General features: G+C 38.7%; 1 protein-coding gene across 2 annotated transcripts in view; it reads left to right on the plus strand.

Annotated features, from left to right (window-relative positions):
- Positions 1–26,683, plus strand: part of Dpp10 (dipeptidyl peptidase like 10) — a 1,552,828-nt gene extending 1,526,145 nt beyond the window's left edge. For both annotated transcript variants that reach the window (XM_005079885.4, XM_005079884.4), the window contains exons 20-26: positions 6,556–6,750; positions 7,968–8,022; positions 16,390–16,489; positions 16,726–16,784; positions 16,904–16,976; positions 20,962–21,035; positions 24,359–26,683. In XM_005079885.4, coding sequence (XP_005079942.1) covers positions 6,556–6,750; positions 7,968–8,022; positions 16,390–16,489; positions 16,726–16,784; positions 16,904–16,976; positions 20,962–21,035; positions 24,359–24,493 — 691 coding nt within the window. In that variant the 3' untranslated portion in view covers positions 24,494–26,683. The remainder of the gene's footprint in view (positions 1–6,555; positions 6,751–7,967; positions 8,023–16,389; positions 16,490–16,725; positions 16,785–16,903; positions 16,977–20,961; positions 21,036–24,358) is intronic.
- Positions 26,684–27,243: the final 560 nt, after the last annotated feature.

The raw sequence follows: 27,243 nt of genomic DNA on the forward strand, positions 1-27,243 counted from the left end.
ATTGTTTTTAATGTCATTCTCTTTGGGTTCATTTGTGTTGTGGTATTCCAGTCTTGCTGGTATAGGGTTTTTGGATTCTGGAGGTGTCATATTGGTTTTTCTGTTGCTTCTTGTGTTTTTATATTGTCTAATACCAATCCATTCTTGCAGTGAGTTCTAGAAGGTTCCTCTTCCTCTTCTGGTGGAGGTGGAACCAGGTTTCCCTTCTGGCAGGTGTAGGCAAGACAAAAGTTCTGGTAGCTCTCCACTTCCTCATCTCATGGGTGGAGAAATGGACTAGGATGCTGGGGTGCTTTGGATCCCACTGGAATGGATAAAGCCCTAGTGGTAGACCTCAGGCTCAGGAGTGTTGCCTGGAGACAGGCCCTGATCATATTAGTCAAGAGGGTGGATCAGTAGACTAGGATGCTGGGGTGCATTGGCTCCTGCTGCTGGGATGGAAGCCACAGTTCCAGTCCCCAAGCACAGGCAGGAAGCCCGGAAATGGGCCCTGGTTTACCTGGTCCTGTAGGTGGAGCTCCTGATGCTAGCTAGACCCATGGATGTTGCAGGAGACTAGAGTTCATTGGTCTCCCCTGCTGGGATGGAAGACACAGTGGTAGACCCCAAGCACAGGCAGCTGGCCTAAGTATTGTCCCATGGGTGGAGCAGGAAATTAGGGTGCCTTTGCTCCCGCCCCCGCTGGAATGGAAGATGCAGAGGTAGACCCCAAGCACATGCAGCCAGTCTAAGTCCTAGTCAATGTCAGACTCTTACAGATTTTCAGAGAGTGAGAATGTTTAACACATTGTAAACTAAGCAATATCCGATATATCATGGTGGTGAGCATTGAGTCCCATCCTGGGTGGGACTGCAGTTCAATGTTGCTATGGTTCTAGTTAGCTTTCCTCTCCTTGGTTTGTACTGAATTCTCTAACATTCACAGGCTGAAACTGTCACTCCTTTGTCCTAAGTGGAAAGCATAAAGGCACTTAGCCTGAGTTTTTGGGAGAGGAAAACAGGCACCTAGCATGTGTGTAGACTAATAGCATGTAATTAGTGTCTGTTAATTCACCATGAGCTCATCAACATTCCTGTTCTATGTCCTGTGAATGGTGTATCTCACCAGAGTCCCAAGATGAATTAATTACAATTTTTACTGAATTTGTTGAGAAAATTGTCAATTGCTTGTTTTGTAACGTGCAGTCATCTATTTTTGTTACAAAACTTGGGGTCACTATCTATAAGCCCCAGGAAGTCAAGTATGGACCACCCATTCTTGAGAAGCCAATGGAACATATGAACTATTAGAAGAAATAGCAGAAAAATGAGCTATATCCAATATGGCCACATTGGAAATAAGGGTAAAGAAATCCAGTGGCCCCTTCAAGGCTATCTCCAATGAACTGAAGAGAAATTAAATTTAATTTGCTGGGCCAGGTATATGCACATATAAACAGTCCTGGACAGACTGTTGCCCTGTCTGCCTGAGCCACCAATTTCTTAGTTTCAGTCTCATCATGCAAATTAGTCTGTAAAGTTCATAAAACTGTGTGAAATCTCTTAAGGGAGAAAAACAACCCTCCTTCCCTCTGCTCTGGCAAATGGGCAATCTTCTCTTTCTCCTTCCAGACCAAGAATCTTCAGGAAATTCCCATGTCATCAGGGCTGTTGTTTCGGTATTCTGATAGATTAGACTGTCTTTATCTCTGCCAGGCAACTTCCATAATGTCACAGGCCCTCTATTCTTACTGGTATTTTCTTCCTACCTAATTCAAGCCATACATACTGGGGTCTTACTCTGGGAAAAGCTAGAGAGTACAAGCAGACTTCAGTTGCTCTTAGAGTTGACTTTTTTTCCTTTACTGTGGAGATCAAGGTCTATGAAAGAGGCCTGCTACTACCTGTATTTACTAGTCTAATTCTGTTACTATAGGCAATCCTAGTCTTCTGTTGCTGAGTCGCAGTGGCCCATCACCCTCAACCTTTCCCAAGCATCCAATCCCCCACCCCTATTGATGACTACCCATTGACCCAGCATAATGTACTGTGAATTGTTGCCCTAATATTCCCAACTCCTGGAATGTAGGCTAAGTTGCAAGACATGGAAACCTGTAAGAATGAGGAAGTCCCTTTATTCCTAGGAACTGAAGGCTTTGCCTTCAGAACCCTTCAAACTGCTCATGACATGGTACTGAAAAAGCTCCTAATTTGTCTGAGTACCTTCCATTGAAAATGATCACATCATTTCCTATTTATACAGTATTCCATTTTTAAATTTATTTTTATATGTATGGATGTATCTGTATGTGCTAGTACATATGTGTGTACATGTCCATAGAGGCCAGAGATTGCTATAAGGTATCTTACTCAAATTCTTTCTACTATGTTTTTTTGAGACTAGGTCTCACAAAATACTTGGGCCTCAGGAATCCCCTCGTCTCTACTGGCACACTTCTTGAATTAAGGACACAAATTACCATGGCTAACTTTTTTGCATGGATTGTACGGCTTGCACACAAGTCCTCATTTTTGTGTGTCAAGTACATTACTTTTAGCCAATGTACTGAATATTTTTTACTCTAATACCTAAGAGGTGTACAGTTAAGAAGAGAGTGGATGCTTCTGTCCCTTACCTATTTGTAAATTGTGCTGGGGTATCATTTAATGTTAAGTGATGTAGGTGTCACCCTTTCAAAATGCAAATGAATTGAAGAAGAATGTTCTATCTTTGGGATGATATAAATATTTAAAAAAAATAAAAGATCTTCTAGCCTCCTTTTTTATCTACTCCCTTAATGATACCATTAAAAATTATCTCAGATGAAATTGGCAATAGGAAAAGAATTAATGTAGTGAGACTTGACAGCAGATATCATTAGAAGATTGTGTTTTCTCCCTGCTTAGTCTACATTTTCTGCCTGGAGATATCCCCCAGGCCCTTTTCTGTTGGTTCTATTCTGTTATTTTCATGTGCTCTCTAAGATGTTTATCCCAAGGTTAATTTTGTGTAGATAATACTAACTGTCCCTGGCTCATTAATAACCATGCTGTTCACTGTTTGAACCTGCGTAGTGATGAGAGTTCATTTTTGACACCTTATTGCAATTTGAATAGCAGGACGGAAAGAGGTGAATTCTGCATTTCTTTCATTACTCTTATGTGAGCTTTCAAACAATATTTGATCTGGCTATGGAGACAGTGCTGGATCCAATTTACAGAAAGAGCACAAAGGTATACAATTCCCTTTAAGGAAAGAAAGAGAATCGTTAGTAGGTAACCATTGGTCCTAGAATGAAGAATTCTGGTCTACCAACATTGCAAATCAAATAAGAAATGTGGGACAGGAGGTAGGGAAGAAGAGAATAAAGTTTATATTATACTAATGTACTTTATGTTGTCTTTCATGAAACAATATATATATATATTATTTTTTCTTATGTCTATGTGGGGAGGTAGTATGTGCCTGGGAGTGAAGATGCTGGAGATAACAGATGACTTTCAGATCCCCTAACCTGGATTTGTAGACAGCTGTGGGTACTGGGAACCAAACTCTGTTCCTTTATAACAGCAGTCAATGACCTTACCTATTGAGTCATTCCTCCAGTTGCCGTGGCTTTTAAAATAAATAATAAATGTGTATTAAATAAAATACATTATTAAATTTAAAGCACTAAAAAGGACCAAAATGTCACCATGGTAGTCTTTCCCCAGAGTCTTTTTTGTGGCTTGCATGTGGTGCTAATTTTTCAATCTCATGTGGCATTTGATCTTGAGCCCTCTTTCTTGTACAGGTGTCAATAGTATCTTTTGTCTTGTGAGGCAGAGGCAGGTAAATCACTGTGAGTTCCAGACTAGCCTGGTCTACAACAGCTAGTTCCAGGATAGCCTCTAAAGCCATAGAGAAACCCTGTCTCAAAAAACCAAAAACAATTTTTTCAACTTATAATGCACTAATAAGATTGAATTCCACCAACCCAGGAAGCCCAGTTTACTTTGTCTGTCCCTTTAAATATTCCATCAGAGCATAGTCAAATGGTATAGTGCCAGAGATCAGAAATTCCCTGCATGAACTTTAGGGAACAAAATTTGTCACATAGCAGCTTTTGTTTTGCTCATAACCAAATTTTCCCTTAATATTTAGTTCCATATGGTACTAAATATGGTGAGGGGACAATAAAGAAACCACAAAAATGTCTGCTTCACGATTAGGAGTAAGGTTTTTATTGTAGGTAAGAGAGAACAGAGGCGTCTGGAAGAATCCAGAGCACAGAGGAAAAGAAGCAGACAGGCCATGGCCAAGCCTATCTGTTAGAGAAGCAACAGCAATATTGGGGTTTGGGGTGTAGGATTGCTATTATATAGAGACTCATGGGCATCTGGGAGGAGGGAAGCCTGTGAACACTAAAAGCCTGAGAGGTGGCAGAGTAAAAGAGTGGGAAGGAGAGAAGGGTCTGGAGCTAATATAGTAAGTATGTGTGGGTAGGGACGGAAGGACCCTGGAGGCCGACATGGGATTTGATATGCAACCATGTGAATATGATAAGGGAAAGGGCCCTTTCTGGTAGGAAAAAACCATTTTGCAGATTCCTGAAAAATGTTGGGTATAGGCTTTTGGCATGCTTTCTATAGTACAGCTTCAGAAGAGCCAAGACTCTCATTTCTGGTCATAGGCCCTAGCTTTTTGAATTTGGGAAACTGGAATTCCCTTTGGACTTGACACATACAAGTGTCTGTTATCAGTGCTTCATGTTCCTGGGGTAGGTTATTAGCTTTTCTTTTCCTTTTTTCTTTCTTCTTTTTTTCAAATATGGTGAAGATTGTGTAGTGTGTTGGTCTTTCTGTGTGAGCCCATATGTGATGATCAACAAAAGATTATTTTGTGCTTTTCCCCTGAAGAGTACATTGTGGGTAGAAGATTCTTAGAATGTGGCCCTGGTAACAATGGAGATCTATTAAAAATGAGGCATTTGTATGCTCTTTATATCCATCACGTGGGTGACCTCCTTTGTAACCTGTGCCTAATTTTGGTCCCATTTAAATTAAAAGAGGATGATGATGGTGGTGGTGGTGGTGGTATGATGGTAATGATAATGATGATGGTGCTTACAAAGTATATGATATTGGCAGTGAGTGATATTGATGGTGATAGCTGTATAAACTGACAACATGAACATCATTACTCCCTGATGGAGTTAAGGGGAATGGTTTCTCATAGACACAAACGTGAGAACAGCCAGAGATATCTGGAAGAGTCCAGAGAAGAGAGAGAAAGTAGCAGAATGAACATGTCCAGCAGCTTGGATATGGCCTGGAGGGAAGCAGGATCAAAGCAGATTAAAAATAAAGGGGGAGAGCAAAAGAGGAAAACAAAGAGAGCATGGGCAATAGAGAAGGCAAAAAAGGAGTAGGGCAAAAAAAAGAGTCTATCTAAAATAGAAGGGTTGTAAGGAAAATTAAATTATCAACCTGGACGTAGTGAGATCATGAGCTGGAGAAGCTTAAAATAGGGAAGAAGATGACAACAGCTGAGAAATGTATAACAAGCACTTGTGATAGTGAAGGAGCCTAGAGACTAGCATGGGCCTTGGTATACTAATAGGCAATACAGATAGCCATTTGTCCCTTCCTTCAGTGATTGGGGAACTGGCTCCTTTGGGTAGAGGGAAACTAGCTTTACAAGTTCCTAAGGAATGCTAGTTTTCATCTATCTAATACAGGGTATCCTAATAGTTAGACAGGTCCTCTGTTCTGAGTCATATCCCCAGTACATGTGATTTTTTATGGGAACCCTTTCTGTATTTTCTGTAGTCTAGAAAGCACAACAAACTTCAGCACTTGAATTTCACAGTGTGAAGTCATGCTACCTCTCCCTAGTGGAGAAAAGCTGCAAGAGCTGCAATTTTCCTGTCCACCTTGGCCTCTGCCTTTCAAGTTCATCAGACATTTGTGTTTCTGCTTCCTTTCCTGGCTGTTAGCTTGAAGGCTGAAAAAGACTTTTTTCCCTTTACTGTTTGCTTAACTTCTCAGTGAGAATTCTATCATGGACAGAAAGAAAACCCTCAGGAAATGCTAATACAATGTTTTCTTCAGAGTCCAAAATTTTTTAAGGTTGTACAATTCCTGGTAAATTATGTGAAGTTTCCATGGCTGAGTTGGCACTCTATCATACCCTTCAACTCTTGTAAATCATAGGTAAGACATTTATTTCTACAATCCAGTTGAAGACATCAAATGAAAATAGATTTCTCTGTCAAGTTGACATTCTTCAGAAAAACCTTTGAAAGGACCACATGTATTCTCCATTTCTTCTCTTTGAAAAATGAATTAAACCAGTCTCAGCTAGGCAGTTTTAATGTGTGCTTATACCTCATCCTCGAGATTCTTCATTTAAAATTTTATGTAGGAGAGAATAATTAGTTATCAAGAATTAACTTTTAGGTTTATCAAGAATTAGACAAAATGTTAATAGCGCTTAGATAAATTCCGTACTGGTTAGCCAGTTAGTATGAAGGTGAAACCTCCTTACACACTGCCAATTGCTCTTCATTTCATCAAGTATGCTCACATTTGCAGGGATGAAGAACCAGGAGGCCAAATGGTGACAGATAAGTTCCATGTTGACTGGGATTCCGTTCTTATTGACACTGATAATGTCATTGTAGCAAGATTTGATGGCAGAGGAAGTGGATTCCAGGGCCTGAAAGTTTTGCAGGAGATTCACAGAAGGATAGGGTCGATAGAAGCAAAGGACCAAGTAGCAGCTGTAAAGTAAGTCGGTGCATGTCTTCCTATTGTTTTCCGTAACTGCAGCATCTATGTGATGTGATTCATTACTCACTCAGAGATGTCTGTTTGTGGGTCTACCGATTTTTTTAAGTTGAACATGTAGCTTGATTTTATTCTTTTGGGCATCTATCTTGCTTAGTGGCATCATGAAAGAATAATCATATTTATTCTCTGTAATTAGAATTTATCTTGGGTTTATGGAAATGTGAGAAGCAGTACACCACTATATTACTTACTGACAGAAATCCACACAGGTTAATATATCCACAATTAATTATAATTCTTCCTTTAAAATATTAATGCATGTTTGGAAATTTATACTGTGTGTGTGTGTGTGTGATGTGTGTAGATGAGTACATGCTGTGACACAGATGTAGAAGTCAGAAGACAACTGGAAAGAGTTAGTTCTCTTCTTCAACTATGTAGATTGTATGCAGATGATCAGACTTGACAGCAAGCACCTTTACCTACGAAGCAATTTCTTCCACCCTTAGCTCCAATTATTTAGCATCTCAAGATTATTATCATGATGGAGTGACGGGCATCACAGGGAAGGTCATTGCCTCTTAGTGTACAGAGAGCAGCCAGACATAATATAAATAAGTTAACCCAGCAGGCCAGGTTATACCTGAAGATTTTACATTTGTACCAAGCTCCCAAATGATGAAAAACTGAGGGACAATAGCTTTGAGCCAAAGACTGTGAATTGTACAGGCCTTATACATAAGGAAAGCTTTTCTAGTTAAATATTTCAACTGGGGTGTGTGTGTGTTTGTGTGTGTGTGTGTGTGTGTGTAGGCATACATGTTACTATCAAATGTGGGGGGTCATATGACAACCCCAGGTGTCCATCCTCACCTTTCACCCTTTCTGAGACAGCATCTCTTGATGTTACCCTTGTGTATACCAGGGCACCTTTCCCATGAGCTTCTGGGAAGCTCCTTTCTCTACCTCCTATCTTGCTGAAACAACTCTGGGATTGTAGATGCATCCAACCTTACCTGGTTCTATGAGGGTGCTAGGGGTTTGAACTCAGGTCCTACCACTTCTGATCACTGAGCTATCACCTCAGCCTATAGAGAAACATTTCTAAAGTTTTTGGGGAATGTGTGTATGTGTCTGTCTGTGAGTCATAAATTCAGATTTGCTATTGACTCAAGAAGGTATAACTATATATATACATATTTTTGTCCTTTCAGGTATTTACTGAAACTGCCATATATTGACTCCAAAAGGTTAAGCATTTTTGGAAAGGTAAATATAAATACTGCATATATTTATCTATACACGCATACATATGTTTATTATATATGCATAATATCATTAGTCACTGTACTTTAATTTTCTGTATTACTCTTTAAAATCTCAGGACACATATTGTGTCCATTCACTCACTTATCTAGAAGCCTATTTCTTAAGCATAGAGAAATGAGCAGTAAAGGGGAGAAACACCTAGGCCTGGGATCTGGGGGCTGTGGCTCACTGAGGAAAGTGCTTGAGGTACAAGGATGTGAATCTGAGTTTTGTTTCTGAAGACTCCTGTAAAATCTGAGTGTTATGGCATGTGCCTCTAATCCCAGTGCATATGAGAGATAAGAAGTTACAGGAAGCTTCTTGACCAGCCACTCTGGCTAAATCAGTGAGCTACAGGTTCAATGAGAATCCTTGTGATGGAGAGCAGATGACAACACTGAACATTGACTTCTGGGCTAAATACACACACACACACACACACACACACACACACACACAGTTAGACGTAACAGCTGAAAGGAACTCAGTCACTGGGCAGGCATTGCCTCTAATTGGTTTTTGAGATAGTTTCACTCTGTAGCAAGCCTCAAAGTTGTGAGCCTCCTGCCTCAGTCTGTTACTGGTATTATTACAGGTGTTGCCCACCACACCCAGTTGGAATTCTTTGTTTCTGAACTGCTGTGCTTTGGATCTCACATGTTCCCATTTCATGCAGCCTTTAAAGTGCAGTAGCAAAGAGCAGGAAGCCACCCCACTGGAGCCCACAGCAGCCCTCCTGGCTGGGCATGGCTCTCCCTTTTCAACTGTGGTGGGGGCAAACCTCTGTGTTTGAGACTCTTGTTCCCTTTTCTTGGCTAATTCTCCATCTCTTTTTCCTGAATTTTCTCTGCGAACCATGTTTGCTGGCTTCATTGCTCTTTTTTCTACTTCTCTTTGTTTGCTATTTCACCAATTTCCACACTTATCATTATTTTCGACTACTAAAAATTCATTTTCTTCTCCAGTTGCAAGTTAAATGCCTAAGGTTATTTTTTTCTTTTTAGCACTCTGCTTTATGATGCAAGCATTTCTGACACAGTACTCCTGTGAGTTACTCCCTAGGGTCACTTCCACTAGCACTGTTAAGTTTTACAGTATGTCAATCCCAAGATGTTTGTTCCTTCCAGTGGGTTATTATTTTATTCTGTAGGAAAAGAATGTTGACATTATTCTGGTCTACCCTTGGTTATAATAGGGTTGTGGTCTGTTCTTTAACTAAATAGCAGAAGTCATGTAAAATACCAACTGATTATAATTTAGGAAGAAATAACTTCGATATATTACATGTCCCTAAATGTGTTGGTATCAAATGCATTGCAGTTAGTCAGACTTGCCCATCATGGCGTCACTAGTCACAAACTTACTGAATAACTTATTTAGTTTCCAGTGTCTGGGAAGGGTGTATCAGTACATCTTATTATAGAAGTGAACTGTTCAGTTTCCCTTTACCAGATTAGTCCCCACAGGACACTACGCAAGCTTATTGTTATTCCCTGCAATTTCAGAATGACTCTGTCTTCTGGTGAATTGCAGCTTTGTTGCTTGTTGTGATTCTGTTAATCTCTATAGGTGGTGTATGTGTGTGTGTGTGTGTGTGTGTGTGTGTGTGTGTGTGTGTGTAATGATACCATGCTGGGGATGTAACACATCTGTGTACATCAGTTCAGCAGCATTTGTGAGGCCCTGAGTTCAATACTTGGGATAAATTAAACAATAACAGAGCTGCTGTTTTGGGAATGAACTAGGGTACAGATTAGGAAAGCACTCTACCACTGAACATTTGGGCTGATCTTTGATTAATACATATCTATTAGAAGTCCTCATACTATACACTTTTCAGCCGTGTCTTCATGACATACCCCTTTGCAAACAAAACTCAGGGATGACTACTTTTTTGCCTTTCTCATGATTTCTGTGTTTTAAGTGGATTATGTACATACGTCATTGATATGATAAATACATTTAAGTATTACACTTGTTATTATATATGTGACAGCTATATTATTTTTCCTCAGTTTTTCTCCTTTTCCCGTCTTTTGGATTATCTTGGTTATTGTTTCTCTTTTATTCCCCCTTGTAAATATTTTTTGTTTCCTCATTGGTACCTCTGAGTAGCATTTCATTTTAGACCTATGAAATAAGTTGCTTAACTGTGTCTGTTGCACCCAATGATTAATATTTGAGTTCTGTTTAATTTTGATCTATGAGTTAACTTAGTTGTAATTCTTATGTATATATAAGATTTATTTTACTTCTATGTATTTGTGTGTATTTGGAAGAAAGTGTGTATGCATGTTGGTGCAGTGCCAACAATGTCCAGAAGGGTCATCAGATCCCCCCAGGAGCTGAGGTTATAGATGTATATAAGCCTTCTGAGGTACGTGCTGGGAACTGTACTCAGGTTCTCTGCAAATGCAGCAAGCACTCTGAGTGGTTAACCACTGAGCCATATTCTCTTTAGCCTCAACATTAAAGTTTTAAAACTTATTTGTCAATGTCTCTTGTCATCATTTATTTGATGGCTATCTGCATCCTGAGACTTTTTTTTCTTTTTCTTTTTCTTTTTTCTGGCTTGAGCAGGAAAGAGAGAATAGAACCTTTACAATGCATGGTTGGGATTTACATTTTTAATTTCCAATAGCTGCTCATTTTGTTTCCTAGCTACACTGGTTTACTAAGTTATCTTTAACATTGATACTCAAAATATGCAGATATTAAGTTTTCAGACATCCTTGGTGTTACCTGCCCACTAGTTCTGATGGTAATCTTATATGATACTTTAATGATAACAATACATTTTAATGTTTTAAAGACAATTTCCTATCTTTAGCCTTTGAAACTAATATAGGCTCACGTCTCCTATGAATCCTAAATATGCCCTTTCATTACCACTCTCCCATGTTTCTTCTTTATCCTTTCTTTTTACTATTTATCTATTTTTGTATCTCAAAAACTCTGTGTGTGTGTGTGTGTGTCTGTGTGTGTGTGTGTGTGTGTGTGTGTGGTGTATGCTAAGTCATGTATATGGATGCATGGGAGTCACTTCTTTCTGCTTATCATATCGGTCCTGGTCAAACTCAGGTCACCAGACTTACATCCTCTACACCACTTCACTGGACATGTTTACTATTTCTTAAAGAATTGTTTTGTGAGTTTTTTTATACAATTCTGAAGGATAGAAGTGCAAAAAGAAGATGGTGAGTGGATTGAGTTTCTGTGTCTTCCCCACCTAGCTTGGAAAGGCTTGTTCTGTTCTTTGTCTGGTGTTAGTTCATCAGTTTAAATTAATTTTTTATTAAACAATTTTACAAAAATTCCTTTGAGGATAAATAGCATATCTACAAGGAGAAGTCTTTATCTAGTTTTTAAATCTTCTTTTGTCTTCCCATTGGAATACTGTTTTGTATATGTACACACAGATATACAGACATATACTTGACAAATCTTTTTATTGTAATGCTGACTCCTAGGCATTATGTGTGATTTGTTTGTTTTAATGACCCCATAACTGATTGCTTTCTCAATTATTTGCTAACTACCTTGTTAGAATAATGAAAAGATTTAAGAAGCTATGAGTTTAACTTACCATGTTTTTTTCTTTTCACTCAGTAATTAGACTTGAGACTTGGAACCATATTTGTTTAAATTATAGTCATTGGAACCTAACCTCACCCCACCTAAATATATAATCATGTTTCCTTTATTTTATTCTTTAAAACATTCTTAGTTGTGAAAGATCACAAAACTCCTGAATGAAAACTTTTCTGAATTATGTTATTTTTGAAAAGTTTGATGTGAATTGGGCCTACATGAAAAAAAGTTAGAATTTTGTAACTATCATTCTAGAAAACAGCATTACAATAGTAACTTAGCAATTCAGGGAATATGCTTAATTTACTCAAACCAATCCTGTATGCTGTATACCCAGCACCTTTAACAGAGCTATGTGGGAAAGCAGGAAAGATACGCCCTGCTCCTGCAGAGGATCTATGCTCATTTCCCAGACTCCACATCAGCAGGCTCATGATTGCTTGTCACAGTTCCTCAAGGGGATCTGATGTCCTTTTCTGGCCTCTATGGACACCTGAACTCACAAGCACCCAGCACTACCACCACATACACAAACAACTTAAAAATAAAACAGTAATTAGAAGAGTTAAGTGAACTAATAGGAAAAGACATAAAAGACTACATTGTTTAATTTCTAGTTGTTATAAAGAAAAAAATGGAAGATAAGCAATAAGGTATATGAGTTGATATGAGGAAGAAAAACAGTCAAAGATGGTTGATGAAAAGGCCAGTTCAATTCATTTATGTTTGTTTGTTTGTGGTGTGTGTGAGAGTGTGTGGGGGGGGGTGTACAATTGCATGCACACACACATGACATGCATGGTGCATTGTGGAGGTCAGAGGACAGCTTTGTGGAGTCAGCTCTCTCCTTTCAGCTGTGAGTGGGTTCCAGGGATTGAACTCAGGTCATCAGGCTTGCACAGTAAGTGCTTTTACTTGCTGCACTTTCTTTGCAGGAGAAATTGAAGTGTAAGTTTCCCACTGAGAGACCTTGCTGGCATAGACCAAGCAGTAAAAAATCAAGAAACATAGCTTCCCTGGACTGGTCTCGTGCTTAGAGATATAAGTGACTATAAAACATATTAAACTTTATATACAAAGAGGGGATTGATATTTACAGGTTTTCCATCTTGTTAATTGCAAAAAGGAACTTCTTAAATTTGGAAACCAGCTCAAGTCATTTCTGGAGTTTGTGAAAATGTACATAATCAGAGCTGGAAAATTCCTCAATGAGCAAAGACTTAGCCACATAAATACAAGAATATGAGTTCAAATTCCTAAAACCTGTTTAAAGCTGGATGTAGTAGCCCTCAACTGTAAGTGCAGTGTTAGTACATAAAGGTTGCAGATAGAGACAGGAAATCCTCAGAAGGTCACAGGATAGCGATCCTGGCTTATTCAGTGATAACCAGGAGTTGGAAGACCAAGACCCATAATTATTCTCTGATCTCGGCACATGCACTTTGGCACCAAAGCAAGGCACTACCACAGGAATAAGCACATGTATATGTATACACATATCAAACATATATAGGTATATAGATAAAGATATGGGAACTTATATCAAATAAACATTTATTGCAGAGAGATACATGATGATAAAATTGTGCTAATTCTGAAATACCAAATTTTCAAATATATTTTTATTTGTTATTTTAGAATTGAATTCATATATTCAACACATTTCAATTGTGTTGAGCACCAGGAGTCAGACAGTTCCCAGGCAGGCAAACAGACACGAGAATCTAGGTCTATCAGTACACTTTTCACTTCAGTGCTTAAAATTGCCAATTTCCTTATTCTTCTTTCTCCCCCAAACAAAAACTGAGTCCCTCCATCCCAGGAGAACTACTCAGCAGAACTTTCAAATTTCTGGGCTTGGGGGTGGGGCTGGCACTCTTGTGAAAGAACCAATCAGCTTCCATTTCTTTGTTTGGATTATCCAATCTCCCACAGTCGCTAAAACCAGCCTTTTCTGGGGGGAAAATGAACCCACCCCACTATCATACATACTCTATTTTGGCTTTTGCAAACAAACTTTAATTCCAGGTTTGGGTCCTTTACGAAAATTTCTGTGACTGGAAGAATGTAGATCATAGGAAATCAAACACGGGCATAGTAGAAGCAGAGCATGCCGAACTGTTGAATGTTTTCCTCCCCATCGAATGCAAACCACCTCTAATTGGCTGCAGGCCAATATAAAGAACCTCAAACTCAGAATCTACCTAACGTGTGAACCTTTTGGAAAAATAAACCAAGCACATCCCCATCTAGGGAGAGCTCATATCTGACTCTCGTTGCCTTCCACAGTCTGTTTTCCAAAAGCTCTCTCAAGTTCAACTCTTGCCTCAGTGAATAAACACGAAATGATTGAGAGGAGGGTGAGCAATTAAAACTTAATTTATTCTAATTTCTGCCAGTGTTGATTTTTTCCCTTTAAAAGCGGAAGTTATTTCTCTGAAATAAATCAAATTAAAGCAGCATTTTAGATTTGATTTTTAAATTCCACAGCTTTCACTATCATTAAGTCTTAAAGATTATTTAGCTTCATTACGTTCCAAATTTTCATATTAAAAAAATTGATGAAACACAGCACCTCAGGAAGCAAGAAGCAAAGGATGTGTTTGCCTGACCTTAGCTGCAAAACCCTATCTGGGGCATCTTCCCAGGCCCAGGGTCTTCTCAAATTCTCATGGAATGTTTTTTTGGCTGCTGTTTCTTTCCTGCCTGTCTTGTTCCATGAATCAAGGGAATTCTAGAGGGAAATAGGAAGACATTTCTGGGAGACATCTTTATTATATTAGCATACCATAAGAACCTACAATTCAAAGTGTCTAGTGGGGGCTCGCAAGATGGCTCAGGGGCAAAGGTGCTTGCCACCGATCCTAATGACCTGAGATTAATCCCTAAGACCTACATGGTGGGAGAAAATAAGTGACTCCTAAAAGTTGTGTTCTGACATGCACATGATCCAGCACAGTGGCATGCTTGTACATGCACAAACACACACACACACACACATACACACACAAATTAAAACGTAATAAAAAGTAATGTCCAGCAGTATCACAGCATCCCTTAAAGTTTGTTTAAAATGGAAGATGTTAACATACCTGATTCCCACCTCTCAGGAATCTGAGGCAGGAGAATCTGAGGTTGGAGGCAACTTAGGCTCATGAGATACTTGTGTTAAGAGAGAAAAAAAAAGAATGAAAGGAAGAAAGAAAGGTAAGAAAGTGGCAAAGAAACAAAGAAAGTCTCTCCAAGCTACTGAATTACACCATACCCATTTACTATACAATATTGCTGTAAGTGATTTTTTTTCCTGGATGATACTGGCATGAAGATTTAAGGTCTATATACAGTGACACGATGCCCTACATCTCTATGACAAAGTTATTGCTGTAGTAGACAGTAAGAGTTGACATCATTAGATACTTCCTCTGCGTTTGTTTGTGTTTGCTTTTGGGCAAAGAGCAGCTAAAATCTGCTCCTTTCATGGGACACTTTGAGCTGACAGCTTCACATTGTGCATACGTTTCTGTTCCCATTCTGCCTGTTAGACACTTGTGTCTTCTGCCCTGCTGAACCACCTCGGCTCCTGTAGACACCCCATCCCATCCCTGCACCTCCAATGAGCACTGTTTAATCGCTTTTGTCTGTATATATTTGAACTTGCTTCTTCACCAACACCCTCATCTCTTCCTGTTCCTTTCCTTCCTCCTCTTCCTTTCCCTCATCCCCTCAACCTCATCCTTCTTTACTTGTCTTAATCTGTACCTTCTGGTTTTCTCCTTCCCTTTTCCTTTCTCTCAATCTTTTCTTCTTCTACTTAGTGCCATTCCCACTTGTGAGAATTCAAGAATTTAGGTCGCCCCTCTTAATGGTGCAGATTGCAGATATCTTAGCAATATATTTCCCTATAGAGATAAGTCTCTTACAACCCAGAAAAATCTTGTCGGTCCTATGCCTAGAAGATTTTCTTTTCTTCTTTATGTAAGTGTTTAGCTTGTGTGTTTGGGTGTGAGGCGTCCATATGTTTACAAATGTGCACATGCATGGAGTCAATTGCAGATTTTATTCCTCAGGCACCATCCACCTTGATTTTTGAGACAAGCTCTCTCGTTATCCTAGAGCTCACCAAGTAAGCTAGGCTGACTGACCTGCTAACTCCAGGTACTCACCTGCCTGCACCTCTCAAACACTAGGATGCTAAGTGAGCACCACCATGCTCAGCTTTTTAGTTTTTTAAATTTGAGTTTCAGAAGATAAAACTTGGGACCAGAGGCTTGCGTGGCAAACACTTTGACACATGAGCTATCAGCACATCCCCAGACTGTAATTTCTCTTAGAGTCACACTTGAGACCCCTTAACCCCTACAAGGATATTCCAAAGTATATAGTTGTTGTCTGTATTTTAAGTATTTTGCTTTTCTTTCATAATTGTATGTAACCATCATTGTTATTAAATATTCTATTAGCATACACACCAAGTTATCTTAAAATGATGTATAAAGAGTATTTAATTTCCCTTTGTTTCAAGTTATCTGGAACATTTCCCAGATATGTGGTATATTTTACTTGGTTATTAAAATAGCCTGTTGTATAAATTTTTGAACAGCTATTGAATCATCATTTGTACACGGATTTTTTGTGTTCTATTCTACACTCAGAGATTCTGGGATATGTGCTTTTTAAACAGTGATCAAAAAGTGTAAATATTGTCAAAAATAATTATTACAATTTTCTTTCATTCAGGGATATGGAGGTTATGTTGCATCAATGATCTTAAAATCAGATGAGCAGCTTTTCAAATGTGGAGCAGTAGTTGCGCCCATCTCAGACATGAAGTTATATGGTGAGTACATCCTACATAGTCCTAATCTAAGGTATTAATAAGTGGAAAACAGAATCCCAATGTGGAGAAACTCAATTGATCTCATTTATCATATGTTATTAAAGCCTGTTGTGAGTTATCACCTCCCAGATGCAATTGATTTTTACCAGAGCATGACAATACATTTGAAGTGCATAAATAAATAATTAAACAGGGTACAGTTTGCTTCTTCTGATTTTTTTCTCCTTGGGTCACAGCCTCAGCTTTCTCTGAGCGATACCTTGGTATGCCATCAAAGGAAGAAAGCACTTACCAGGTAACTAATACAAAATTAACAACAAAAGAAAAGGGCACTTTTTTTCATCATAAAGATTAGGTTGAAATCCTTCAATTCAGGTCTTTCCACATACACATATACTTGTGTTTTACTTACAGGCATCCAGTGTACTGTATAACATTCATGGTCTAAAAGAAGAAAATATATTAATAATTCACGGGACCGCTGATAGTAAGTATTCAGTTTGTTGCTTCTATCTGACTGGATCTGTCCTCTTACAAAAGGAACCCATCTTACATGTAGGACTTGTTTACAGAGGGTCCTGTAAAGCTGTTGAGCAAGAGTACAGGAAGTTATATGGAGAATAAGATGTCTGGCAGGAAGTAAGAAGGAAATAAGGTAACCTGTCCAGTATGACTTTCTGATGTGATAGGGAAACTTAATCTCTAATTGTGCAATCATGCATACAAAAACCATTGGCCACTTGCAACTAAAGATCATATTGTGATTAGTGTTGGCTGGGGAACAGCAACAACAAACAAAAACATTTAGTGTCACAATATGGATAAATCAGGGCTCAGATCAAGGCATGTGATATATGTGTGTGAGTATGTATGGATGAGCCTCCATGATTGCATATTGTGTGTGTGTGTGTGTGTGTGTGTGTGTGTGTGTGTGTGTGTGTGTGTTTTAGTTAAAATTAACTTAAGGAGCTATGAAGACCAAAAGCCATGTGTTCTTTGGGGTCCCACCTGATATAAAAACCAAACACAGGTAAGTAGTAAGGAACTCCACATAAAGTATCTCATGATTGGTCCCCAAAGTCCTTTTGTTTTATTGTGCAACAAGTCTCTCTTCAAAAAGTAAGATGTAAAAATAGAAAAGGAAAGAAAAGAAATAAAAAAGAAAGAAAGCCTTGTGCAGTTTACACAGGAACTTTTTTTCTCTTGACAACTCTTCCAAAAATCTATAATTATTTTCTAAAAAAATGGAAATAATTGCAAGTTGGGGGATGTATTCAAGAGATTTAGTTAATAGAGGCATTGTATGATGCATTGCTGAAGAGAATACCATGCTTCCAGAGGATGTCAAAGTATTAAGACTACCCACATATGTCAATAGTACTCATAGGGACTAACGTACTAATTGCTAACTATATGTCAGAAAATGCACTGAAAGCTCTTAATGATGTCGTATCTGCTCTGTCCCAAAATTCTGTCCTACAGAGCTACCATTTTCTTATTTAGTATATTAGTGAAATGAATGATGGGGAAAACAGAAGTTTACATGGGCATTTGTTCTGGGTACTGTGGTTCTTATCCCCTTCACTATGAAACCTGAGCCAACTGAACCAATTATTGTTAAAGTTAAATGATTTTATCTTTAGACACCATTCCAGAATATCATAGGACTCTTTGGAAACCCTTTACTAAATGCCTTTTGTTGCTGTGAAGAAACACCACGACTATGCCAACTCTTTTTTTTGGGGGGGGGGGGGTGCAGTTGGTTTTTTTTGAGACAGGGTTTATCTGTATTGCGTTGGAGCCTGTCCTGGAACTTGCTACGTAGACCAGATTGGCTTCAAATTCCCACAGATCTACTTGCCTCTGCCTCCCGAGTTCTGGGATTAAAGGAGTGAGCCACCACTGCTTGGCGACCATGGCAACTCTTATAAAGAAAACATTTAATTGTGGTAGCTTGCTTATAGTATCTGAAATTTAGTCCATTATCATCATCATGGGGAGTATGTCGGTGTGTAGTCAGTCATGGTGCTGGAGTAGCTGAGAGTGCTATATCTTTCAGGCAATAGGAAGTCCACCGAGACACTGTTCTGAACATAGGAAACCTCAAAGTCTCCCCCCCAGAGTAGCAACAAGACCATATGTCCAACAAAACCATATCCACTCCAACAAAGCCACAATTCGTAATAGTGTCACTCCCTATGAGATTATGGGGGCCAACTATACCCAAACTACCACACTAAGTTGCTGATGTCACTGCAAACCATTTTGTTTCCTATTTGACTTGGTTTCAGGTAGGGACTTTACGTATCTCATGCTCTGTAGAGGTTCACACAGGTGTACACATGTCCACACTCACCACACAGCTCATAGAGAAGCCAACTTGCTGGTGTTCAATGACATTCACATTGAAAACAAATCAGAAAACAATATTGTGATAAGATATTTGGGGTGGTGAGATGGTTTAGTGAGGATTAGATCCCTAATATCCAAGTATAAGCCAGACACAGTGGTGCACATCTGTAATCATAGTGCGCTAAGGAGAGATGGGAGGTGGAGACAGAAGTTCTGTAAGCTGGCTAACCAGGCAACCTAGTGTGCTCAACATCAGACAGGAAAGTTTTCCTTCAAACATGTTGAAAGACAAAGACTAAAACCCAAGTTTGTCCTCTAATCTCTATATATGTGCCCATTCTCTCTCTCTCTCTCTTTCTCTCTCTCTCTCTCTCTCTCTCTCTCTCTCTCTCTCTCTCTCTCTCTCTCTCTCTCTCTCTCTCTCTCTCTCTCTCTCTCTCTCTCTGCCTGTCTCTCTCTGCTTCTCTTCTTCCTCTCATCCCCCTCCCAACAGTTATATGAGACTATTTTCCCTCACTTATTGCTCACATAAATCTGTATTCAAGTCACATACACATACTAAGTTAGTTACAGTTATTTAGAATTGGTGATTTTTCTCATTAATTGTACCAAGAAATTGTTCAGAAAAGATCCTGAATATATTAAAAATGAATGACTATTTGGAATTGTTTACACTCTGTTGTATAGATTATTCCACACCATAGAATGAGAGCCAAGGGAGGCTCAGACCACTGATAAGACTGCCCTAGTTTGACAAGGACAGATGCAAAATGTTAGCTTGACGTTATTTGTGGAAATTTAAATGCATGTATAGAGTGAAAGAAATAGCCAAGGCAGAATACAAGCAAACTATAGCACAGAAAGATTAGAGTAGCAGGACCAAGTTTCCTAACAAGCTCAGACAAAACCGTTGCTAAATACTGAGTTCCTGAGATGTGTATTTCACAGCTTTGGGACCTTCCATTCAGACAGCAGGAAGATGGAAGGAAAAGAGAAAAAAGAATTAAAGAAGTTTTCTCACATCAAATACTTAACACTGAATAATGAGCAGAGAAGTTTTATATTTTCCACAAGGGACATTCAGTTGCAGTATCACACACACACACACACACACACAGACACACACACACACACACACACACACACACACACACACATATATATATATATATATATATATATATATATATATATATATATGAAGGCATGCATTTGGGATCAGAAGACAACTTTTGGGAGTCTAAGAGTCTATTCTCTCTGTCCACCACTGATGGGTCCCAGTGATTTATTTCTGATTGTCAGACTTCCTACCTAGCACACTTTAATGCTGAAATATCTCATTGTTGCCTGCTTTTATTTAAAATAATAATGCATAGTATCACTGTCCAGCTGAGTCTAGATTCTAAAAATCTTCAAGTATGTATATGAAGGTATTTCACTGTATTCATGGCAGGCAAGATATACATAGCCTTCAAAGATTTTTCAAGAACAAAATAAATAATTAATTTCAAATTTAAGTGATCTCACACAAAATATATTTAAATGATCTCTTACAGAATTGGGCAGGTGACTCCAAGTGTAAGGACCAGGATTTGGGTTCCCTAGAGTCCAAATAAAAAGTAACATGCAGTCATGCTGGCATATGCTTATAACTCCATTCTTGGCAAAATGCTAGATGGAGGCAACTGGATAAAGGTACTTGCTGGCCAGCTGGGTTAGCTTATTTGTCAAAGTCCCAGGTTATTGAGAAACTACCTCTTAAATAAAGAGTGGAAGACACCTGAGGAATTATATCCACAGTGTTTCTCTGAGTTCTACATGTACTCACAAGTGTACATATGCACACCTGCTCACAGAAGCAACCACACAGTAATACACATATGCATAGAATGCCATTGGATACTTAAATTCAGCCAGTAATAGCTCCTGTGTTGGTGCTCTTTTTTTTAATGTGAAATGAAACTTTACTATTTTATCTAACAGCTTTCTAGTTAAAATTAATGATAGGTCTTCTGAGTGAAAATGTATGTAAGACACTTAAGCTCTTTGGAAAATACATTAAAAGTTTCTGGTGCTAATGGATTCATTTCTTTCAAATACCATAATTTAATATTTTTCAGCAAAAGTTCATTTCCAGCATTCAGCAGAATTGATCAAGCATCTGATAAAAGCCGGGGTGAATTACACTCTGCAGGTAAGCTGCCATTCCAGAAAAAAATGTTCTCAACCTCAGCTTTATATCAGTATTTTGGAGGACTGAGTGGGACCCATAACTTTGAGTCTGTGGCAAGGAGGCACCACTTTACAACAGCTCATGAAAAAGTAAAACAGCTCTTTAAAAATGTGTGTACTTGTGTGTGCTCGTGTGTGTGTGTGTGTGTGTGTGTGTGTGTGTGTGTGTGTATACCATAGGACCTGTGTGGAAGTTGGAGGACAAGAACAAATAAAATATCAAATACAATAGCTTCATTTTCATTATCCAGAAGATATAATATCGACATGACATTAGTTTCATAGGTCTTGAAAAGACATGTTCCTGTGTCCTTGCAGGGTAATATCCATGTAGCTGATTTCTTGAGCTCTGTTCAGTACTTTTTCCTTTGCCTGAGTTTCTGTGTTTCTCGTATCTCTAATCTAATTTCAGTGTTCTCCATTGGCTTCACTTTCACAACTTCAGGCACTAACCTTATATGGGTTAGTTACAGGAATTAACCTGTCCCACACAAATTGACGTGTCATTTTACTTTGAAACCTGGGTAGAAGCCTTCCGGCCTCCATAATTCTCCACAGGAGCAAAATTAGAGTCACATGACCAACCCAGCTATTGTGAGCTGTAACAGGGCATGTTTGAACCTCAGCTGCTCATTTTCTGTTGATGAGTAATTTTAGGGTTTGTCTCAGGAAAACAAGTGCCCAGAAGATGCTGTGTGAAGTCAGTGTCCTAGAGCTTTCTCCTCAAGTAAAACTCTCTAAAAGTTTGCCTTTTATATCTCCAAGCCTGCCTTAGCAGAATCATTTTGCTTTCTGACATGCCCTCAAGCAAGTGAAAGGATCATGGCTTCCTACAGAGACAGGAAATGCTAGCCTCCTTTGCCCTGTTCATTTCAGCTTCTTGGATCCACCTTTAAAGGCATATCACCTTGGTTGTAAAACTGACCAGAAGATTTGCAGGCTTTTTTAAGGTGCATGGAAAACGTGATACACAATTGCAAATTTTCTCAAGTAACTTCTTTAAGTAAAGAGGGGTCTGGAACTTGTGTTCTAGGAGAAGCCCCATGCTGAGTAAAGCAGACTTCAGTGTTTAAGCCACAAGAATCAACATGAACATGGGAAAGTCTACTATTTTGGTGAACAAAGCATAATTTAAATGATTTTTTGTCTTGGTTAAAAAACAAGTTTCTGAAAGGAGCCTTCTGTAGGGCTGATAGACTGATTAGAACTGTGAACACTGTGTAAATCTTTGGAATATACAAGCAGCTAGCTTCCACTAACTGAAAGTTTAAAAATGCCATCTGGTCACATCTATCACATATGGCAGAAATTTCCCCATTACTAATGGAAAAAGCACAGCTCTTAACTCAAAGGGAATAAGTGGTAATTTGTTGTGGAATCAAGACATGAGTGACCATGACCTAGGGATATTTAGGTTAACCTGCTTCTACGTTCTCCAGTGTGGAAGCAGTTTCATATTAGTGGTACCCAGAAAGGTATAATTCAAGGAATTTTAATATACATTAGTGGAAACACCAGAGATGTAGGTTACAACAACATGGGGGAATATCAGTTGTAGGCCCAGGTATTAAATATTCATAGAAAGAGAGAGACCAACTGGGCATGGCATGGGATTTTAAAACTTCAAAGCCTAACCCTAGCGACACACTTGCCCCAACAAAGCCATATCCACTCTAACAAGGTCACACCTTTTAGTCCTTCCAATTCTTTCAAATAGGGTCACTTAGTGACTATGAATTCAAATATATGAGCCTATGGAAGCCATTCTAATTCATACCACCACATTCTCCTCCTTCACTGCCATAGACTTATAGCGATATCACAGTGCAAAATTCTCTAAGTCTAACTTCAAAAGTTCCAGTAGTCTATCATAGTCTCAACATGGTTTACAAGTCCAGATTTCAAAGTATCTCCTGAGACTCATGGCAATCAAAAGTTATGGATCAGGGTGTAAAACTCTTAGCTAAGGAGTGTTGTATTGCTAAAACAGGCCAGACCACGCTGATGTTTGAAGGAAAATGGAAGGCTGTAGGACTTTGAACTAGAAAAGTAGTTGAAAGTTTTAATCAGGACTTGCTGGACTATCTTAGTAAGAACATGAAGACAGTGGTGCTGAGGGTGATATGGGCAGCTGAATCACTGCACAAGAAGTTTCAGAGGGGAAGAATATAAGTAAGTGGCCTAGAGAACATTCCTGTGATATTTTGACAAAAGAATGTGGATACTTTCTTTCCTTGTCCTAAAAACATTTTCTGAAACTACACTAAAGAGTTTTGAATTATTGCTGTTGGCCAAGAAGATATCAAAGTAGCCTAGTACTAGCTTTGTCATGTGGTTATTAGTGGTCACTTTTATACAAATTTACAATGAAAAAGATAAATGAGACCAAGGAAAAAGTACACAATGTATGGTTTGAGAAGGAAAGGAGCACTGTGAAGTGTAATGTAGAACACAGATGTTAAAGTGCTCAAGGAGACAAAGTTTAAAGCAAAGCTTGAGGTTAAAAGTTAGAAATCCTACACCTACCAATCTCTGTCTCAGTCATTGTTGTACTGCTGTGTAGAAACACTATGACCAAGAGAACTCATAAAAAATAGCATTTAATTGAGAGTTTGTTTATTATAGTTTCAGAGGTTAATCTATTATCATCATGGTGAAGAGCATAGAGACATGAGGACAGACACAATGCTAGAGCAGTAGTAGCTGCGAGTTCCATGTCCTGAGCTACAGACAGAAGAGGGAGACTGACTGGACCTTTGAAATCTCAAGACCACTCCTCATGACATACTTCCTCAACAAGGCCACACCCTCCAATGCTTTCAGATAGCATCACTGCCTAGTAACTATGCTTTCAAATTACTGAACCTATGGTGGTCATTTTTACTCAAACCACCACACGAGGAATCTGACAAGGATTCAGACCCTCTAATCTAAGTAGAGACTTTTCTTACAGGTTTCAGAGAATAAGGAGATGCTCCATGTTACATGGCTGATGAGTGTCCTCTAGTAGCTGCTTGAAATCAGTTGTTTCTGATTCCCATGCTGCAGGAAAAATGGGAAAGATTCAGTATTTCAGCTAACATGTGTCTATCATATCAGAGTTAGCTTCTGATTGCTTAGAGAGCTTGAAAAACTTCCTTTGAGGAAGTGAGTATTAAAAACTCATGGCAATCATAGGAGGATTAGGGTAGAGAGAAGATTAGGCAGCTGTAGGTAGCATAGCTCCAGTAGACCTTAGTCCAACCTAATAGTAACTTGATTTCACTTTTTTCTTCAATGTCAAAGGTCTATCCAGATGAAGGATACCATGTTTCCGACAAGAGCAAGCATCATTTCTATAGCACAATCCTCAGATTCTTCAGTGATTGTCTAAAGGAAGAAATATCCATGCTGCCTCCAGAACCAGAAGAAGATGAATAACGGACCATATTGGACACAGTTGAAGGGGATATTGAGGCTCAAAGAAACCGAACCAAGAGACTGTCATGTTGTAGACGCTCCAGAATTTCAAGGGCAGCTTGAGGAGATGAAACTGGAACAACACACTCAGAGAGTGAATTAGGACTTGAAGACAGACATCCTCATCTACTGTGCTGCCAAGGGTGCAGAAGGTGTTTCATTGTAATGGGAAGTTGCAGGGGTTGGTTTCCTGGGAAAAAGTTAGTTTCACATTAAAGTAGGAATAGTGCATGTTTCCTTCTGTTATCCCCTTTTGTTCTGTGACTAGTTACCCTCACTTTGATTTCAATGGCCACAATCACCTTTGCATAAAGTGCATAACGTACCATCAGTACCACAATCCCTGATCTTTGATGACTGAGCTGCAATCTAACATGTTAATGTATCTTTATAATAAGTGCAATTCTCTCATTGTCTATTATTATGCTTAAGAAAATATTCAGTTAATAAACAAAAAGCAGAGTATTTTACATAAAGTTCTGTTTTTAAAAGGCATTATTAAGTGAGTCAAAGGCTATGTAGAAATATGGATCTCAGCACCTTCCAAAGTTCAGGCAGTTGTCAGTAGATAGAATACCTTTAAATCAACACACACACACGAGTGTATGTCTCACAATATAATATATATATATCTATATACACACACGCACGTGTGCATATGCAAACAGTGAGTCTATCTTTACATGTTACTCATGCTACAAAGGGTAAACTTCAATGAATTACAGTGGAAACTCTTTTACAGGCTGCAATGGACGCTTCATTTAATGAGCCAAATAAGATAAGACCCTTTTATTTCCAGTTCAGATTCTAGCGATTGCTTTCCTATAAATGTTTGGGTTGTGTTTGGTATTGTTTTCAGTGGTTAATAGTTTTCTAGTTGCAGTTTACTTCTTTGAATATGATATCTTGTCACATGTAAATTAGATACTTAAATATTAAATTATAGTTTCTGATAAAGAAATTTTGTTAAACAAATTCAATGCCACTGAGTGGCATTTTCCTCTCTTGGTGGAGAAAGCTTTTTTAAAAACTCAGACTTTAAATTCCAGCTCCCAGTGCAATGAAGTCAATTCTCATTTTCATTATAAAAGCAAAAATTTGGATTATTTTATTGTTTCCAGAGTCAATTTAGCATTCCATGCCTGCTGGGTTCATCTGCTATTGTGCTATTGTTTAGTTAAGCCCTTGTGGTAAGGATTCAAAGTGAAATCTTTTTGATTCATTGCCTGGCCCCAAACTCACAAAGAGCAGTAAGAGGTATTTATTTTAAATGGAAGACACACAAGGTACCAAGTCCTCCAGCCTGTCAACTTGCAGCAGTTTGTAAGTGAGAATGTAAAACTAAGGTAAATGTATGGAGTTTCAGTCATAAGAAGATAGTGGTGATGACTGAAGTCGGAGCGTGTTCTCAGTCCATGTAAAACATCTTCCCGGAGATGTTTCAGAGTCTGCAACCAAACTCTGAGAAAATCCAGGCAGTCTATGTATGTTTACAGTTTAAGGTCTGTTTTATGGAAAACTGGGTTACCGTGTCCTCTGAAAACCAGGAAGGGAGTTTTAAAAGTCAAGTTTCCCCAGTCACGCTCTGATTCACCAATGGAGCAGCCTAGATTCTGACTTGTGATCTTGGGATGCTGAGGCCAGTTCTCCCTCTTTTATCCTCAGTGATGTGGATTGTGTCTTCTCTGCTCCATTAGTTTCAATTTGATATTGGAAAGACGTCCTCTTCAGAGAGACCCATTTTAGGTCTTTTTCAAGGATAGTGAACACATTTTTTTAACAAAATAGGTTGTACTGTTTCCAAGGAAAGTTTTGCCTATTTTATTAAGATGGGAGTTTCTTTTTAGGCTGATTTGAAGTCCAAATGAAGCTTTTTAATCAATATTTTAGATTTCAACCACTAGAGATTTTTATGATGCGAATAATTATGTTGTCTGAAAGATGTGGTTTTATTGAATGTCTATTTGAGTAACATTTAAAAAGTGTTTACCTTTTACTGTTCATCACTTCTCTTGTTTATGGTTATTATCAATGTTTATCTATTTTTCGATTAATTTAATACAGTTTGTAATGTGAAAGTTGCTTGTCTGAGACCACTTTCACCTCACAGTACCGATGGATCTCACACGAAAACATGATGTTTAATAGGAAGACGGAAAGTTGTCCTTTCTGTGATTTGGTGGGCTCTCCAGGACTGGGCCAAGCCACACATAGGAAATGCTCACCAGTGTTTCCTTGTACGTTGTGGAGTTGAGGAACTGGATAGGACCTTTACACTTTTGCCTCAGTTGTATGCCAATGATGTTCTGCATATTTACAAATCCCAAGAGTTTCCTGAGACTTTAATGGCAACCTTCCCACATGCTAATCTTTCCTTAATATCAAAACAAAGCTACAAGACAAACAGTTCTATAGTGAGAGACATCAGGAGTATTAACTCAGGAACTAACGTGTAGCCTTTTGAAGCTCTTTTGAAAGCAAATATGCTTTTCTCACTTCCATTTAGAGCACTACTTACTCAGTGAATAGTGACTGAGAAGAAGCATATATGTGTGTTGCCATGGAAAATCACCATGACAAAAAGAAACTTAAGGAAGCAAAGGCTTAGTTAGGCTTCCTTCCAGATGTCAGGGAAAGTAGGTTGCAGTAGTATTGAGGCCTGGATGCCTGTTAGAAAGGAGAGGGAGGAAAAGAAATAGGGCCAGGCTATA

The sequence above is a fragment of the Mesocricetus auratus genome, unplaced genomic scaffold, assembly GCF_017639785.1.
Source record: "Mesocricetus auratus isolate SY011 unplaced genomic scaffold, BCM_Maur_2.0 Super-Scaffold_100676, whole genome shotgun sequence".
NCBI classification, from domain to species: Eukaryota; Metazoa; Chordata; class Mammalia; order Rodentia; family Cricetidae; genus Mesocricetus; species Mesocricetus auratus.